This window comes from Papio anubis, chromosome 10, assembly GCF_008728515.1.
Source record: "Papio anubis isolate 15944 chromosome 10, Panubis1.0, whole genome shotgun sequence".
Taxonomy (NCBI): Eukaryota; Metazoa; Chordata; class Mammalia; order Primates; family Cercopithecidae; genus Papio; species Papio anubis.
In genome coordinates this window covers 52,397,849-52,416,109 of record NC_044985.1, presented here as the reverse complement: position 1 = coordinate 52,416,109, position 18,261 = coordinate 52,397,849, and the positions used below count along the sequence as shown (strand labels likewise).

Below are 18,261 nucleotides of genomic sequence, written 5' to 3'. Positions count from 1 at the left end.
ACTGTCAAATTTTTCTCCCTTTTCTCCAACAAAAGTGCATTACTTTGTACTGCCAAGAAGTTTTCAGATGCAGAAGCAATAAGGAGCGGCAAGTTGTCACAGCTTACTGAGAACAGTGTTAACATGAACGAAAATTAACTCTTGTTCCTCTTCGCTAAGGGGAAAACAATCTCCATCTGTTCTCAGGTGATGTGGAAATCTACTTAGCTGTTTTTCAAGGTTCTCAAGATACTGGTCCAGAGAAGCGTATCCTGAGTCTAGTTATAAATGATAACATGAGAGTTTTAAGGCCCATTTGTTGTACCAAGACTCTATAAGCACAAAAAGTGCCAGCAAAATACAGTTTCAATGAAACTGTTGGGTTTTCATGTAAATGCAATGAAGTTGTTTTGTCTGAAATCTCAAAACCATTAAGGCCCTCATTTATGTGATAAACATATTCCCTTTTATTCCTTTTATTGTTTTGCAGCAGGAAGCAAGTGATAGTCTCTCCAAATTTAATTACGAAAAGGAGCCCCATGAACTCCTGGAAGCCACTGGTGTGATACTTATCTGATGTAGATCATAATAAGCACAACTCAGCATCACTGTATGTTTTTATTTACATATGTAAATAGTTATCTTATATATATATTTATCTATCTCTTTGTATTGTAAACACACAGCCAAGTATCACTTTATTTGACTTCTTTCTGGAAAAAAAGCAGGTCAGAAGATAAAAAATAAACAATGACCCTACTTGTGTATGTAGTTATTTTCAAAATAAAGCAACCTTTCATCATCTTCCCCAAATCTTTGAAGGATGGATAGAGAGCAAGTTTTTAAAAAAGGGAGAGAGAAAGAGTGAGAGAAGCCACAAGTCAGTTATGTCTGGTGTGGGCTGCCCAAAGGCCAGTCCCCTACATACTACGCCAAAAAGAGAGTTGAACCCAGACAACAGCTGTCAGGGACAGCATGTGGGGTGAGAAAATAATAGAATGGAGAATTAGGTAGAATATGTATGCTAAGGAGGAGAGAGAAGTTAAATAAGTATTACTGTGGCATTCAAAATATTTTTCCTTGATTTGGGGAGAAAAAAGTAAAAAGGTTTATACTATATTACACTGAATTAAGTAAACAAGCTACCGGTCTGGGGAGGGCCATTTATGAAGGTGAATTCCAAATTAAGATGCAGAATAAATCACAGAGATGAACTGCAAGATGCACCAGCACCAGGTGCAAGGGACTAAGCACAAAAAGGGAGAATGAGATGTGGTCCTAGCCCTGTTGGAACTCACTCTTGACTAGAGAAAAGTGACAAGGAAAGAATGATTACCAAACAATTCCATTATAACAGTGCTTCAGGAAAATGCCATGTGACTGCTACTGAGAGTAGGGAATTTAACATCTACTTCAATTTTTTAATGGGATGGGGGAGATAAAATTTGAAATAAATGCAATCATATGGCTAGGAAAGAAGAAGGGGGTCAAGTTCCATGAATAATTCATTGCTCAGACAGACATTCAAGTTCTGTTTCTTCCCTACCTCTTCACGGCAGCTTTAACCTATTTTGTGAAGCAACTGACTTATTTCTCCAATATATTGTAGACAATGTATAAAAAAGGGTTCTGACCATTTTTCATGACATGCTGACTTGGCAAACTGTGCTCCTAACATAATGTAGTATTCTAGGAAAGGGACGTAATTTAAGGAGCTTGTACACAAAGAAAAATTCCTTCAGTGCTCCACATATCTTCTGAGAATTCACTAAGAGACATGGAGTTTGTTACATATTTGAGACCGGGCACCTAACTGACAACACAGTAAGCCTGATGAGAAATCCTTAAGGGTGGCTGCCGGGGACAACTCACCAGGTCCCTCATACAGAATTTAAAATCGTGATGCCAGAACTCTTCCTTGGATGACTGCATGGAAGGGGCAAGATAATTTCCCACCCCCTGCTATTTCTCCTTTGCCCTTCCCTTCCCATGGTCAAATGATACTTGAACATCACTTTAAAGCATTCATTGCTGTATGATGATGTTTGTCCTTCAGTAGCATACAAAAGATAAAATATCCCTATATTTCCACAGGATAAAAACTAGGAAATTTGGTGTACTAAAGTCTTGATTAATGGAAATACTGTGGTTAACTTAGTGATAACTAGACATTTTTCCTTATTTTGTTTTGTTCATTTACTGTTAGTCAAAAGGTATAATAAAAAGCCACTGAAAATATTTTACTGTTATTTGATGGTTCACAATCTTGTGCTGCTTCAGATTAACATCAATTATGACTGCAGAGCATGACAGAATTAGCAGGTAGGAGGCTTGATTGGAACAGAAGTGACTCAGGGCACTTTCTGGATGTTATTTTGGGGAACAATGCCAAATACTTCCCTATTTAATTAGCATGCACTACTGGGTAGTAGAATTACAGCTAATAGACAATTCCATTTCATTAGATGCATTTTGCTATATTTATATTTCAATTATAAAGACCATCTAAAATATTAAGTGATTAAAACAGTACTTCTGTATCGCTCAGAATTTAAAAGCATTTGGAATTGTTTCAGTCTGGTCATTCTTTTTTTTTTTTTTTTTTTTTTTTTGAGGCGGAGTCTCGCTCTGTCCCCCGGGCTGGAGTGCAGTGGCGTGATCTCAGCTCACTGCAAGCTCCGCCTCCCGGGTTTACGCCATTCTCCTGCCTCAGCCTCCCGAGTAGCTGGGACTACAGGTGCCCGCCACCTCGCCCGGCTAGTTTTTTTTTTGTATTTTTTAGTAGAGACGGGGTTTCACCGAGTTAGCCAGGATGGTCTCGATCTCCTGACCTCGTGATCCGCCCATCTCAGCCTCCCAAAGTGCTGGGATTACAGGCTTGAGCCACCGCGCCCGGCCCAGTCTGGTCATTCTTAAACGGAATGTACCCAGAATCATTTCTTTGAACATGTTTCCAATGGCCTTTTTGAACAATTTTAATAAATATTTTCATGAGTCCTGGATTCTACATTTCTTCATAACTTTGGAATAACTCATAGATCGCAACACAATGTATTAGTTGCCAAACAAATCAAACTAAATATTTATTTTGCAACACGTCTCTTTAATGCATGGCCTCTATGTAGAATACAAAGTAGTCTAAGACACAACTGTTTGTGAAAATTATATGTGGGTTTACATGTTGTCCATTCAAAAAAGGACTTAAGATAGTTATATTTGGTGGCTGCAACTTGCCCTGAGAGACATGGAATTTGTTACGAATTTGAGGTTGGGCACCTAATTGACAACAAGCCTGATGAGAAATCCCCAAGGGTGGCTGGGGACGACTCACCAGGTCCCTCATACAGAATTTAAAATCGTGATGCCAGAATTCTTCCTCGGATGACTGCATGGAAGGGGCAAGATAATCTCCCACCCCCTGCTACATCTCCTTTGTCCTTCCCTTCCCACGCTGCCCTCTCTCTTTGCTTCACTCAGGAGCCAACATACAACACACCATCATCGAAACCTCAGACCTGGCTGCTGGTCACAGCTAGTCGGAGTTTGCATTTTAGTAGACCTACTTGTTTGGTGATTTCCTTCAAATACATTTGACAAATATATTTCCAATTCATTGACAATCCACTTTATCAACTGAGCATTTCCGTTTTATGACCAGTTGTGGATAAAGGCAGGACTTACTAAACTTATTAAAAGCAGTACTGTCTCCATCTGATCTGTTTCTATCTGATCAAAACAATTCAGTGGCTGGGATCCTCCTGCTTTTGAAAGCTACTAAGTTACTGTTGTCTTTATCTTCTTCGCATCATAAGGAAAGATGCACGTGGGCTGCAACATCTCAGTCGTGATTGTGCCAAACTGCAGGTGAAACTCTAAAATTTCATTCTCCATTAAACAAATATTTATTGATGGTTTTTTAGTGCTAGCTGTTCCTGGGCACATAACCTAATCTATATCTACATCCCCAACACCCACACTGTGCCTGATGCACAGCAGGCTCACAGTAACGTGCGATAAACAGATCGATAAAGAAGAAATGATTCTTTGCCTATGAGGAATTTGTGAAGTGTTTGCTCTCTTGTCTGGGAAACAAGACACAAAGACATGAAAAGTTAAATGATAATACACGATAAGACACAGCCTCACAAGGAACAGAAGGATTCTAGGGATGCCAATGATCCTGTGGTTCCGTCTCCTTGGCAACACTGCCACCAGAGGCATGGAAGAGGTTCTGCCAATGCAAGGACACGGCCAGGGTGGCCTGCTCTGACAGCACCACAGAGCCCTGCGCTCTGGGATTGTGCAGGGAAGGTTTCTGGGATGGTTATGGTACTGGTCCACCACACAGGCAAGAAGGCAAAGGGCAGGCACACGGCAGTCCAAGGCTGAGGTTAGGACAGTTGAGAAGGAGCTCAGCATGGATGGGAGTGGAAAGTTGGCAGGAGAGACCCAAGACTAAAGTCAGGGAGGTGATGGGAAGTGAGGATGGAGAGCACTAGCCCGGTACATAACTGTGCTATGTAACAGCCTAAGCAAATAGAAACATAGTTGACAATGGTTCTTCACCTGCTCTAGGATTTTCCATAAAGTATCAGTTCTCTCAAGTAAGTGAGATGCCTGGTCAAATACACAATTTTCAAATCTCTGGTCCTAGCATGAGACTTTATTACAACACTCAGATATTTTTAAAACAGAGCAAATGGTCATACTGAATTTTCTCCCTAGATGATAAACACATCTTATAATACCTTGAGCAAACAATCTTTTTATTTTTTTCTCTTCCCCCAGTAAAGTCTTCTCTGCAGGGATTGGGAAGGAGGGAAGGAACACTTAATACATTAATTCTCTACAGAAAGCGTTACTAGGACAATGCACCTTTTTTTTTTTTTTTTGAGACAGAGTCTTGCTCTGTTGGCCAGGCTGGAATGCAGTGGCACGATCTTGGCTCATTGCAACCTCTGCCTCCCGGGTTCTGGCAATTATCCTGCCTCAGCCTTTAGAGTAGCTGGGATTATAGGCATGTGCCACCACACCCAGCTTATTTTTGTAATTTTAGTAGAGATGGGGTTTCACCATGTTGGCCAGGCCAGTCTCGAACTCCTGACCTCAGGTAATCTGCCCTCCTCAGCCTCCCAAAGTGCTGGGATTACAGATGTGAGCCACCACGCCCGGCCGGTGACAATGCATTTTTTTGTTGATTCAAGTCACAAAAGGAAAAAGCCTACTTAATCAAGAGCATATTCTGTTCTCCCTTCCCAATATTAGGAGTAATTGCCTGAGGTCAGGAGTTCAAGACCAGCCTGGTCAACCTGGTGAAATCCCATCTCTACTAAAAATACAAAAATTAGGTGGGTGTGGTGGCGGGTGCCTGTAATCCCAGCTACTCGAGAGGCTGAGGCAGGAGAATCACTTGAACTCAGGAGGCAGAGGTTGCAGTGAGCCGAGATTGCGCCATTGCACTCCAGCCTGGGTGACAGAGCAAGACTCCATCTCAAAAAAAAGAAAAAAAAGAGTAATTGCATGTTTTTTTTTTTTTTTTTTTTTGCCTAAAGTGGACAACAGTTTTAAAGACTATTCCAAGGCTGAATGCATTTAGTACTTCACTCCACCCACTGCCTTATTATTACTCATGAGACTAATTTTTAATGGCCTAGCCAGAAAGTTGGCAAGTCTCTTCTGCAAAGGACCAGAGAGCAAATGCTTTAGGCTTTATGCGGCATAACCCTGTCACAACTACTCAGCCATGCCACTGTAGCAGAAAGCAGCCAAAGACAATATTAATAGATGGCAAGGTTGTGTTCCAATAAAACTTTACTAATACAAACAGGAGGTGGGCTGCTTTGTCCCACAGGCCATACTTTGTTGACCTCTGGTCCAGACCTTCAATCCTAAAATTCCATTAAAATTTTTATGTTCATCTGAAAGAGACATCTCAACACACATTATTTCCATCTAACTCTTCCACATCCTGTAAAGGTGTTAACCAATGCTGATAGATGTAAGAATTACGAAAAACACACCAAAATACCTTATGTCCAAAAGATACCAGGTTTCATCCTTCAAATCTTTCTAATATATTTAACATAGACCAGCACCAAGGCAAATTTCAGAGCAAATTTGTTGAGGGATTGCATGAAAAAAAGTCAGGTTTTTCAAATGTGTGAAGTCTGCGACTAATCTGTTCCTTATCAACAATTCAGAAAAGCATATAAGCCATGCCACTTTGGTAAAATACATCTTGAAAAATAAATCAGATAAAAAAAAACTTCTCCTGCATGTCTATATGAATTTCAAATCTTATCATGGAAAATGGTAAAAGGATGATTGAGTCTCCTCTGTAACTTTTTTGTTTTGGTTTTTTTTTTTTTTTTTTTTAGACACAGTCTCACTCTGTTGCCAGGCTGGAGTGCAATGGCATGATCTCGGCTCACTGCAACCTCCACCTCCCGGGTTCAAGTGATTCTCCTGCCTCAGCCTCCTGAGTAGCTGGGATTATAAGGCGCATGCCACCACACCCGGCTAATCACACCAGGCTAATTTTTGTATTTTTAGTAGAGATGGGGTTTCACCATGTTGGTCAGGCTGGTCTCGAACTCCTGACCTCGTGATCCGCCCACCTTGGCCTCCCAAAGTCCTGGGATTATAGGCGTGAGTCACCGCGCCTGGTCAATTTTTTTTTTTTTTTTTTTAAATTGTAGAAATCTTCAGAGAGAACAAATTTACAGATAATTCCCCTACTTTTCAGTGAAGCAATCAACAGAAAGCAATATTCTGAGAAGGCAGATGCTCCTGTCCGAACAGTAGCTGACCAGTAAAGGCACATATTTGACTCTAACCCTCCTGTAGCCAAGGCCCTGGCACTTCATGGGACATGACTGGAGATGTGGAAAATCATTATCTGGCCACGGAAAGAGGTTCTGGAGATAGTGGTATGCCCATTCACTTGGGATTTGTGAGAATACGGTAAACTAGTACAGTTTCAATATTACATGCTCACTGACTACTGAGAACAGAAGCCACTAAAGGGAGACAGTTAAGTCCCATAATTGGATAGACCATTTTAGAATTTTATTTCAGATGTATCTATGGTCATGATTCCTTAATACAGACTAGTGGGAAGCTATAAAATGTAATAAAAACTTCTGACCACTTGGCTATAATGGGAATTTATATATTTAACAGTAACAGCATATTTTGAAAAATGCCTAATATTTATGAAGTATTTTATAGTTCGTAAAATACTATTACACTTGATCCTTAATATTTCTGGTAAGGTAGGTAGACTATTCACCATTATTTTACCGATGAGGACATAGGGTAGGTAGACTATTTACCATTATTTTACCAATGAGGACACAGGTGCAGAGAAATCACACATCTGGTCTTCAGACAGTGTGGGAGGAGAAATCTGACTCAAAACAAGCAGCCTTTCTAGCCACTGTACCATGCCACTTCTCTTTCAGCATCTTTGTGAATTTGCTCCTTTCTTTACCAGATTCTAATGTATCGCTGATAGATGATGATGATGTTTGCAGTATGTTATCTTGACTGGGGCAGAATGACAGAGGCAATCATTTTTAAATGACTCTTTTTTTTTTATTGAACTACCACCAAATATGTATCTTATCAAATGCTTTATGGCCTTAAAGAAGAGAATATTGCATTGTAGAAAGAACAAATGGAACATAGTAAGTACTTGCTGAATTGAACTGATATTAGGAGACCAGAGTCCAGAGAGCCCAGTGAATCATTGACTAGATGAATCTGCTTTCTCTGTGTATTAAGGGAGAAATCGCACCTATCTTACTTAACAAAGATTTAAGGAAATCAACTAAGAAAATGGACATGAGACCGTTTATAATTAAAGAGTACCTAATTAACTCAACAAATACTTACTGAGTGGGCACTGTAAGGCACTGTTGATGGATGTTAATGAGTTTGAGTACAATCTATGCCATATTAAAACCACAGCTTTTATGGGAAATTGTTAGGAACGTAGAGATTACATATAAGTGGACTATAAGAGAGAGTTGCAGATCAATGAAAATTTTAACAGCTTACAATGATGCGTAGATTTACTCTCAAAAAGGATCAGATCATTGACTGTGTGACTACAAAGTAAAGGCTAAAACGCATAGATTTTTGAGTTGAGGAGAGCTAACTAGACACGACTTTCCAGAAATTTAAATACAAGAGAAAATATTTAAACTTTTAACACTTTGAGTGATGGCAAGTCGGTGGGGCACCAGTGATTGCTTGTTTGGTAATAGTAGTGCAACAAGTATCCAATATGTATTATTGAAGCTTTTAAATACTGACTACAAACCCAAATCTTTAGAAGTATATGATAAATAAAGACTTGGCTAAAATTTGATCTTGACTATATACAGCACCATCTGGGAAAAATAAGTATGTATTTGAAGGAGATACTGATAAGAAAGTCTGCTGTTAATTATATCAACAGTGAAACTACCTGATTCCACAGATGTCATTTAATAAAAGAACAATCAAATTATCTAAGGATGTGTTAAGAAAGAATTCCTACCAGATAAATTCTGAGCGACCCACTAAATATTTGATTATTTGATAAAACTGGTAAAGCAGTAAAACTCTTGATATAGTAAACCTATTCATATGTTTGCTCAGGTTTTAGCAAAAAACTATGTAATTATGGAAGAAGAATGTTGTTACCGAGAACAGGAAATAAAGACACATTATCTTGGCTTCCAGGATGGTCATATTATGAAGTTACAATTTCAGAGTTTCATATGTTAGCAAAATGTGAGAAGATGATGCTTCTACAAAGATTATCATCACACGTACCTGGAGGAAACCCATAACAGTATTAGCAAGATTATTTCACAGTCATTATATGATATAATCATACAAATACTGATTCAAAATAACAAGGTATTATTAAGACAAATAGTAGAGAAAACTACATTTTGAAGAACTGATGTAATGTTCCCAGATGATTTGATACAATAAAATTCAGAATCAGAAAAGACCAGCATGAAAGCCAGAGAAAAAGGTGACTGAAGGAATTTACAATGTTTATCTTGATGAAGATAACAGGAAATGGGGGAGTAAGAATTTTTTTTTCCCCTGAATATTTGCTGGGCTGAGGTATAGAACAGGAATTAGACACTGTATATAGTTCCAGGGTCAGAACTAGGACAAAAACGCAGAAAGTATTGGGAGGTAAACTGTGACAGCCTGGGGCAGAACTCTCTAATAATGGCCACTGTGCAACTGGAAGGGACTGTCTTTAGAGGTGCAGGGTTTCCTTCCACTGGAATTATTCATGTGGTGGCTGAATTATTTGACAACAAAGTCCTCTTCCCACATCATATTCTACTTATCTCACAATCCAGGAAAGACTGTGAACAAGAAAAAGCAAAGCAAGGAATTCTGTGGTGAGGCTGTGGGCAGTGTAGTGATGGGCTAGAGGAGGAGTTGCCACTTTCTTTATCCTCCCCTCCAAAATAGGGTCATTAAACAGGTTAGCAGGGCCAACAGCAGCACAGAGTGGATATAAAAATTGCACTTTCTGGGGTAAGTCATGTCCTAGGAACAGCAAGGCCAGCATTGGCTGGAACCATCTACACAGGGAGACCACAGAGGACAGTGATATCATCAGGAAGGAACAGTGGAGAGATCAGTTTTGGTGGCCTGTGTGTGGGAGGGTTGCATCCCAGATGTCCTCTGGACAGAAATAATCAACACTCCCTTGGATAGCGTCCCAGCTTGGAGAGAAGAGGAAAGGGCTGTGCAAATGTGTCTCACCTCTTGGCTTATTAGACAGGATGAAGAGTTCCCAGGCAGGACGAATGAGTCAACCTAGGAAGCAGGCCACAGATAAAATATAGTGTGATGCTAAGAAGTGGAAATGAATTAAAGCCAGTAAAGGGCAGTAAATGAGGAATGTGACAAACACAAGTTCGCTTCGTTAGAGTTATGTGCTGAAGATGATCATAATAAAATCAATAGCCAATCGAGAAATGGTGTGGGGATGACTGAATACCCACACACACAAGAATGAACTTGGATACCTACCTTCCACCATACACAAAAATCACCCCAAAACAGAGCATAGACCTAAATGGAAGAGTTAAAACTAGAAAACTCCTAGGAAAAAAAAATAGGAGTAAATCTTCATGACCTTGGATTTGACGATGGTTTCTTATGACGTCAAAAACACAGGTGACAAAAGAAAAAATAGACAAACTTTATCAAATCTAAAAGCTTTTGTGCTTCAAAGGACATCATCAAGGAAGTGAAATGCAACCCTCAGTAAGGGAAAAAGCATTTGCAAATTATATATTGGGTAAGTCCTTTATATATCAGATACATTATTATATTCATCATTCAGATATATAATCATACATAAACTTTGACAACAATAAAAAGACAAATAACCAAATTACAAACGGGTAAATAATTTGAAATGCAAATTAAAACTACAATAAGATACCATTTAATACTCACTAAAATGAATACAATACAAAAAATAGTAGGTGTTGGCAAGGAAATGGAGAAAGTAGAACTTTCATACATTGTTGGTCAGATGTCAAATGATGCTGCAACTTTGTAAAAGAGTTTGGTGGGTGGGGTGCAGTGGCTCATACCTGTAATACCAGCACTTTGGGAAGCCTAGGCTGGAGGATCGCTTGAGGCCAGGAGTTCAAGTCTAGCCTAGGCAATGTAGTGAGACCCTGTCTCTACAAATAAATAAATCAGCTAGGTATTGTGGCACGTACCTGTAGTCCTAGACACTTGAGAAGCTGAGGCAGGAGAATCACTTGAGCCTAGGAGTTCAAGGCTTCAATGAGCTATGATGGCACCATTGTAGCCCAGCCAGGCCAACAGAGCGAGACCCTGTTTTTTTTTTTTTTTTAAACTTTTGTTCTAGCTCTAAAGAAAAAGAACATTTGGTTGTTCTTCAAAAAGTTAGAGTTACAATGTAATCCAGCAATTCCATTCCTAAGCATATGCCTAAGAAAATTGAAAATGTGTGTTCACACAACATCTTGTATGCAAACATTAATAGCAGCATTATTAACAATAGCCAAACAGTGGAAACAATCCTGAAGTCTGTCACCTGATAAACAGATAAATAAAATGTGGTACATCCATACAATAAAATATTATTCACCAATAAGAAACAATGAAGTACTGATACATGCTACAACATGGATAAACCGTGAAAACATCCGGAAACAGAAAGAACTCAGTTACAAAAGATCACATATTGCATGAAACCATTTATATAAAATGACCACAAAATGTAAGTTCACAGAGACAGAAAGCAGGTTAGTGATTGCCAGGGGATTATAGGAGGGAAGAATGAGGAGTGACTGGCAGTGCAATAGGTTTGTTGACAGCAGCATCAACACAAATACATCAGTAATGAATGCACTGTGCTATGATGCTGTCATAGGAACTTCTTAGGTCCATTATAATCTTGTAGGATCACTGTCATATATGCGGTCCATCATTGGCCACGAAGCGTAGCTATATGGTACATGACTGTATTTCCAGAAGCTACAATTTGCTTTCTTTACTTATGGTGAGGTTAAATCTTTCTATAATTTTGTCATTTATATTTTTCTGAACTGTGCCAGTTCAGAGCCACTCCAAATACTTCTATTGAGTTATTGTTCTTTTTTTCTTACTCATTTCCTAAGAGGTCTCTCTTTTCATGTTAAATAAATAATCTCACTTAACAAGCCAATACTTACATAACAATTACTATGAACCTGACATGTTTCTTAGCTCTATAGAGACATAAAATCACTTAATATTTACAACAATGCTGTGATTGGGTATCATCATCATTTTTATTTAAGAGATGAGGAAACTTCAGCACAAAGGTGTTAAGCAGTGGAGGCAGGATTTGAACCCACGCACACCGGTCCAAACGTCCCAGCTAACCAGTATACTCTCCTGACTCGTACAGATGTAGCAAACAGCAAACTTAAGAATGTCAACCAAGATACTCAGACCCCAGAAAATGTGTAGAATCTGGTCACTGTAAAAGACTGTGATAGGTGTTCTTTTCTGGAACTGCACTGTCCAATAAGCGAGCCACATGTGGCTCCTGAGCACTTGAAATGTAGTTAAACTAAATCTAGATGTGTGGTAATGTGAAATATACACTGAATTTCAAAGATTTAATATAAATTAAAAGAATGTAGATACTCAAAACATTTTAATATTAATGTGTTGATAATGTTAAATAGTATTTTGGGCCGGGTATGGTGGCTCATGCCTGTAATCCCAGCACTTTGGGAGGCCAAGGCGGGTGGATCACTTGAGGTCAGGAGTTTGAGACCAGCCTGGCCAACATGGTGAAACCCTGTTTCTCTAAAAAAAAAAAAAAAAAAAAAAAATTACACCAGGCATGGTGGCATGTGCTATAGTCTCAGCTACTTGAGGCCGAAGAATCACCTGAACCTGGGAGGCAGAGATTGCAGTGAGCCGAGATTGTGCCACTGCACTCCAATCTAGGCGACACGGCAGGTTTTTTTAAGACTCTGTCTTAAAAAAAAATACTATTTTGAATATACTGAGTTAAATATGTTATTTGAGTGAATATCACCTTTCATCTTTAAAAAAAAACTTTTAGTATGGCTACTAGAAAATATTGTGTTACTATAAATCCTGCATTATATTTCTGTTGGACAGGGTTGTTCTAGAAGGATGTATTGTGACTGGAAGAGAAGTCTGGAGGAGCAGTGCATGGTTCTTAAAAGGCTAATCATGGTGTATGCTGTCTTTGAGGACCATGGATTGATTATACAACAGACAATAAGCCAACTGTTACTAAACTCATCAACTACCAATATTCTGATGACTCATGATGAATTCAAATATAGTCAAGAGGAACCTGGAAGATATTGTTGGTGAATACAAAGAAATGGGTTGAAAACAAAAAGGAATATAGGGCAGGGGAAATAATTTTGTTTCTTCTACCTAAAGCACAGTCTTTGAAGGAGAAATAGGTCTGTGAAATGCTTCTTAAAACTAAAGTCTAATCTACCTCCATTACGCTTTACCCTCCACAGGTGAGTCACTATTTCACACAAATACTCTATTTGCTATAATGTATAATTTAGCCAACAGAGTTGCTCAGTAAGTGCAACAAAACTATTTAAATATTGATAATCCATCGATGTTACCTATGTCCAGTAAATGTTTGGAAAAAAAATTTATAATCTCTGGCCTCCCCCACCCCATACCCCAAATTATAAACCAGAATATTAAAAGGATCTGTAGGAATTCAACTGCAAGTACCCCAAGGGCAGCCCTATGTCTGACTGAATTATCAGCATTACCAGTACCATCCCAGTGCTAGTAACGCAGCAAATGCCCAGTAAATTTTCACTAAATACACACAGAAAATGGTAGTTCATTGGAATTTTAAAGTCCACACCTAAACAATATGGAAAACGCAAAGAACGGATATTCTAGACTGGTGAGCTTACTGTTGTAGATGGCTAATCACACAGATGGGGGCAAGTACTTAGAATGAAGACCCAGGAGTCAGCAAAGGTTTTCTAAAATCCAACTTCACATTCTTTTCCTGACTCTGCCTCTATCTGTGCAGGGAGTGACTCAACAGAGTAAATCCTGAATTCCTTAAGACCTTTGACAAAACTCTTTTATATACCTTAACCAAGGTGGGGAAATAGCAGGCATGACAATCTAACAGTTAGAAGGCTTAGTAATGAGTAGAAAAATCATACAGGAAGACTGGTGTTTGGGGAACTGAGGTCAATCTAAAGAAATTCTTCAGGGGTGGACAAGGAATCCCTCTTGGTCAACATTTTTCTTCAGTAAGTTGGAAGACACATGAAAGGCATATTTGCCAAGTAACACAAAGCTGGAAGAGACTTTGGATAGAATTCAAAGACTATTTGGTTAGAATGGGATATAGCTAATGCAAATTCTCTAGGATAGTGGTTTTCAAACTTTAACATGCAGCAGAATCATCAGGAAGGCTTATTAAAACACATTGCCAGGACTCATCTCCAGAGTTGCTCACTCAGTGGGTCTTGGGTGGGGTCAAGGATGTGCACTTCTAACAGGTTCTCAGGTGATGCTGCTGCCACTAATCCAGGGACAACCCTTTGTGAACCCGTGGTACAGGAGATTCCTGTTATATACTTGTTTGCAACACTACAGTTTCTTTCTTAATTCCAACCTTCATGGCTGAGGTTCCTGAGTCATATTCTAGACTAGTGCCTTCTATGACCGATGGCTTTCTGTGACTTCAGAACCCATGCAAGCCACATCCTTTTCCAACTATTCTGTGGAAATCATTAGTAAAGAGTGCCACCCTCTTCTGGAAGAAGAAATCAAGCAGTTTCTTGAGGTATTCCCCTCCCCCAATATATTTACACCTCTAAATACTTATGGCAAAATTCAAAAGGAAAATGGTTCAGAAAGCTTATTTGGAAAGGGTGGCTCTATCAGGAAGAAGACTGGCATACTCACCAGAGAGGAAATATACCCAGTCGTGTGGTGATAAAAACCACGGCAAACATAACAAACAGGAGATCACACATTTTCTGAAACTTGGCATAATTTGCCATTTTGGCAGCCTATGAAAGAAAGGAATGTGACCTATTAATGTAGTTAAACTGATAATAAAGTTTCTTTCAATATGCATGAGTCTGTTATAAGATACACTTTATCAGATGCATAAAATTGCCTGTGACTGAAGTGTCATATATCATGCATCAGTATTTATAAATTACCCACAAGCTGAGTGAGAGGCAGCATTAGCCGTAAGTAGAATTCCTGACTGTTACAGATTTAATAAAATATTCAGCAACCTGAAAAATTCAATTGTACGGTTGACTTCAGAAAAACAGAGAGAAAAATAAGAAATTCTTACATCATAGATGATATTAGCAAGCCAGAGATACCAAAACAGAAATTTGGTATAACAGTTCAAACAGAAGTGCTGGATAATCCTTTAAACCTTTTTATGAATCTCAAATACTGAGGCCACAAACTTTATATAGAATATATGGAGCTTTCTGTGTTTTTCTTCCTTTCTCCTTAAAATTACAGGTTTTCTTTAAACAGGCACAAGGAATACTCTGGGAGATGCTTTTCTGGCTTATTCTCATGAACTTAGAAATGAAGAAAGTGTCAAGATCATGTCATTTCAACTAATCCATTTAGGTAGAATTTTCAAAGTTACATGAATGGGTCATTTTTAGATGAAAGCCACCAATGCTCAAAGGGTCTGTGAAAAGTACTCTCATAATTTATGAGAGCGATTTAAGTGAAGACTTTTTATATTATAAATTAGGGAAGAAATCACATCCCTTTCTCTACCATCTACTTTTTTACAAATGATTCTAAAAACAGGTGAGACTGAAAACATAATTTTGCTTAATCATCTCTTTTTACATTTTTACATAGAATTCACAGCACCTACACACAGGGTTATAAATTGATGATGTCTTCTGAATTTATAACGTTATTTTCTACTTCTTGGAAACTTAAATTAACTGAGTCAGATTTGAAAAGATTGTTGACATTATCCACAGAAGCTATAATTTAAAAGATTTAAATAAAGCACAAAGTTATGAGAGGAATGTATTCCTAAGGGGAAATATCTATTAACTGGGTGGAATTTAGGATTATAAGCTTTTAATTTCATGAACACTTCAGGGGTAACACCATAAATTATGTTAAAAGGTACCTTTTACCTTCTTCTGGCTAGGTAAATCATGACATTTTTCTTTTATATTTTTTCACCAGTATTCAATAAATAAGCTTTAAACACAAACTTTTCAGAAATGTCTAGGCCATAAGATAACATGTTGAGGAGCTGACAGGTAACTTATCTCATTAATTGAATACTCTGAGTGTTATTTATTTTTATAATGTTAAAGAGAATCTAGGTGATGAAGAACATTTGTTTTTAAGCCACATGACTGAGATTTCTGAATTTTTTTTTCTGGATACAAGTGGAACTTGATTAGAAATTTTCTGAATCTACCCCATGGCACTACCAAGCATCATGCCAGCCATTTCCACAGGCAATGCAGTTGGCTAATTGTACAGGATTGATTGTACAGCCTTAGGTTGCAGCATAAATTTCTACATTCAAGCAAACTTAGGATTTAACCAAATGGTAACTCATTTCCAGGGGACTGCAATATAAGCAGTCTATATTATTGATTATACTTATTATATTTCTTTATAGTAATTATATTTCTCCTATTAAAAATATGTTGAATAGAGGTTAGCTTGAATCACTTAAAAATCATAGCAACAAATTATCATTTGACTTATCTAGCCCATTAGGTCTATTTTTCTATTTCATAACATGAAAGGACCAGTTTTTTTTTTTTTAACAAAGTACTGTATACACCTCAAACTTTAATTGCCTTTATAGTAGATTCAAATTTTATAGCAAAGAATTCTGCTTATATTGCAATGACAGGTCATTATTTGAGGGTATGTCTAGTCTACATTCACAGTACAGTAATTGCTTCAAAGGTGGCAAAACAAAGCAGTTAAAGCAAAATGGTTGGCCTAAAGGAAAATAAATCAGAATTCAGATCAGACTGTAAGAACCATTTCTACACAGGCTTTGTACTCTTATAAGGTAATTCTGACCAGTTATATTAATTTCTTAATATAAAATGCAAAGATTTTAATGATTAACATTATTGAGTATGACTCTTCACAGGAGCCACAGTTAAAAGTAAATATCACATCACAATTTTCCTTGGGATTTTACCTTTTGAAATATGCTAGAACATTTTAATTTATTTTACCACTTGAAGAATTCTAAACAATAGTAACCAATTCATATATAACCAATATTTCCACAGATATTCTTTAACTTTCATATATAGAAAACATAGTTTCTACATAAAATTTGCAATTCGTATGCACTTTTCACTGTAAAAACATTAGGAAAATGTGTATTGGCAATAAAAATGATGATCCCTACTTAATTTTACTGGGATGTATAGCTTCCATCATTACCCAAACTGAGTTTTACAAAATTTCCCAATAAATCAGGGTAAAAGTTACAACACACCAAACAAAACCTAATCAAATAATGATTTTCCTTTGTAAAATCATTCATTTCTTAAGTATGGATTAGTAAAGGTTTTCAGCATTTTATTAACAATTTTTTTTGTATAAAAGTTTACATACTAATTTAAAATCTCATTTTCACCAGTTTAACCTACAAAGAAACACTGCAGTTTCAAGGCAGTTATTTACTATTGTACCCAAGCACCATCTAGCATAACATTGAAGAGCTAATGAGATTAGGGACTTCCTAAATTCTGGATTTTGTATTCTTAAAGATGAAAGAAAACTTTTACCTCCAGAAGAGCATCAGCCGAATCATGAAGACAAAGGACCAGCGTTCCTACTCGGGCCATATTGTTGACATATGAAAAGGTAATCAAGAAAATACATACAAGGTGGTGCAGGAACATAATGCCAAAGTCCTTGAGGAGAGAAAAAACAGCCATATTAGAGTCTAGCAACATCACATTTCCATTTCGCCATTCAGCCACTGAACCAGTACTTACTGAGAACCTCCACAAGCCTAGCACTGAGGATGAATAAGGTATGAATAAGGTATAACTCTTATCTTGTGGGAGTCCATCACGTGTTGGGAGAGACACATAGGAGATCGGTGGAAGCCCAAGATCAAGGCTCTGGCAGATTTGGTATCTGGAGAGGGCCCACTTCCTTGTTCATAGATGGTGACTTCTAGCTGTGTCATCATATGGCAAAAGGGGCAAAGCACTTATTTAGGGCCACAGGAGATAGGAGGAAATCAGTGACTACCAAGAATGCGATCAAGCCAGGACAAAGACCATATCATAAAGAATGTTTTGTAGCAAGCCAAATAATTTGAAGCTATGGGAGAAATCACTACAGAATTTCAAGAAAAGAAGGGTACTACTTGCATTTGAACCTTTTTAAAATTTTTTATTTTATTTTATTTTATTTTTGCTCTGTTGCCCAGGCTGGAGTGCAGTGGCGTGATCTCAGCTCACTGCAAGCTCCACCTCCCAGGTTCGCGCCATTCTCCTGCCTCAGCCTCCCGAGTAGCTGGGACTACAGGCGCCTGCCACCACGCCCGGTTAAATTTTTTTTTTTGTATTTTTAGTAGAGACAGGGTTCACTGTGTTAGCCAGGATGGTCTCGATCTCCTAACCTTGTGATCCACCCGCCTCGGCCTCCCAAAGTGCTGGGATAACAGGCGTGAGCCACCGCGCCCAGTGC

At 38.2% G+C, this 18,261-nt stretch overlaps 1 protein-coding gene across 3 annotated transcripts in view; it reads right to left on the bottom strand.

The window, feature by feature from the left end:
• The window catches only part of CERS6 (ceramide synthase 6), a 312,278-nt gene that overhangs the window by 36,194 nt on the left and 257,823 nt on the right, over positions 1 to 18,261 (bottom strand). For all 3 annotated transcript variants that reach the window (XM_021924368.2, XM_021924367.2, XM_021924369.2), the window contains 2 exons: positions 17,346 to 17,474; positions 14,479 to 14,585 (listed from right to left, as the gene is read on the bottom strand). In XM_021924368.2, the coding sequence (XP_021780060.1) occupies positions 14,479 to 14,585; positions 17,346 to 17,474 (236 nt within the window). The remainder of the gene's footprint in view (positions 1 to 14,478; positions 14,586 to 17,345; positions 17,475 to 18,261) is intronic.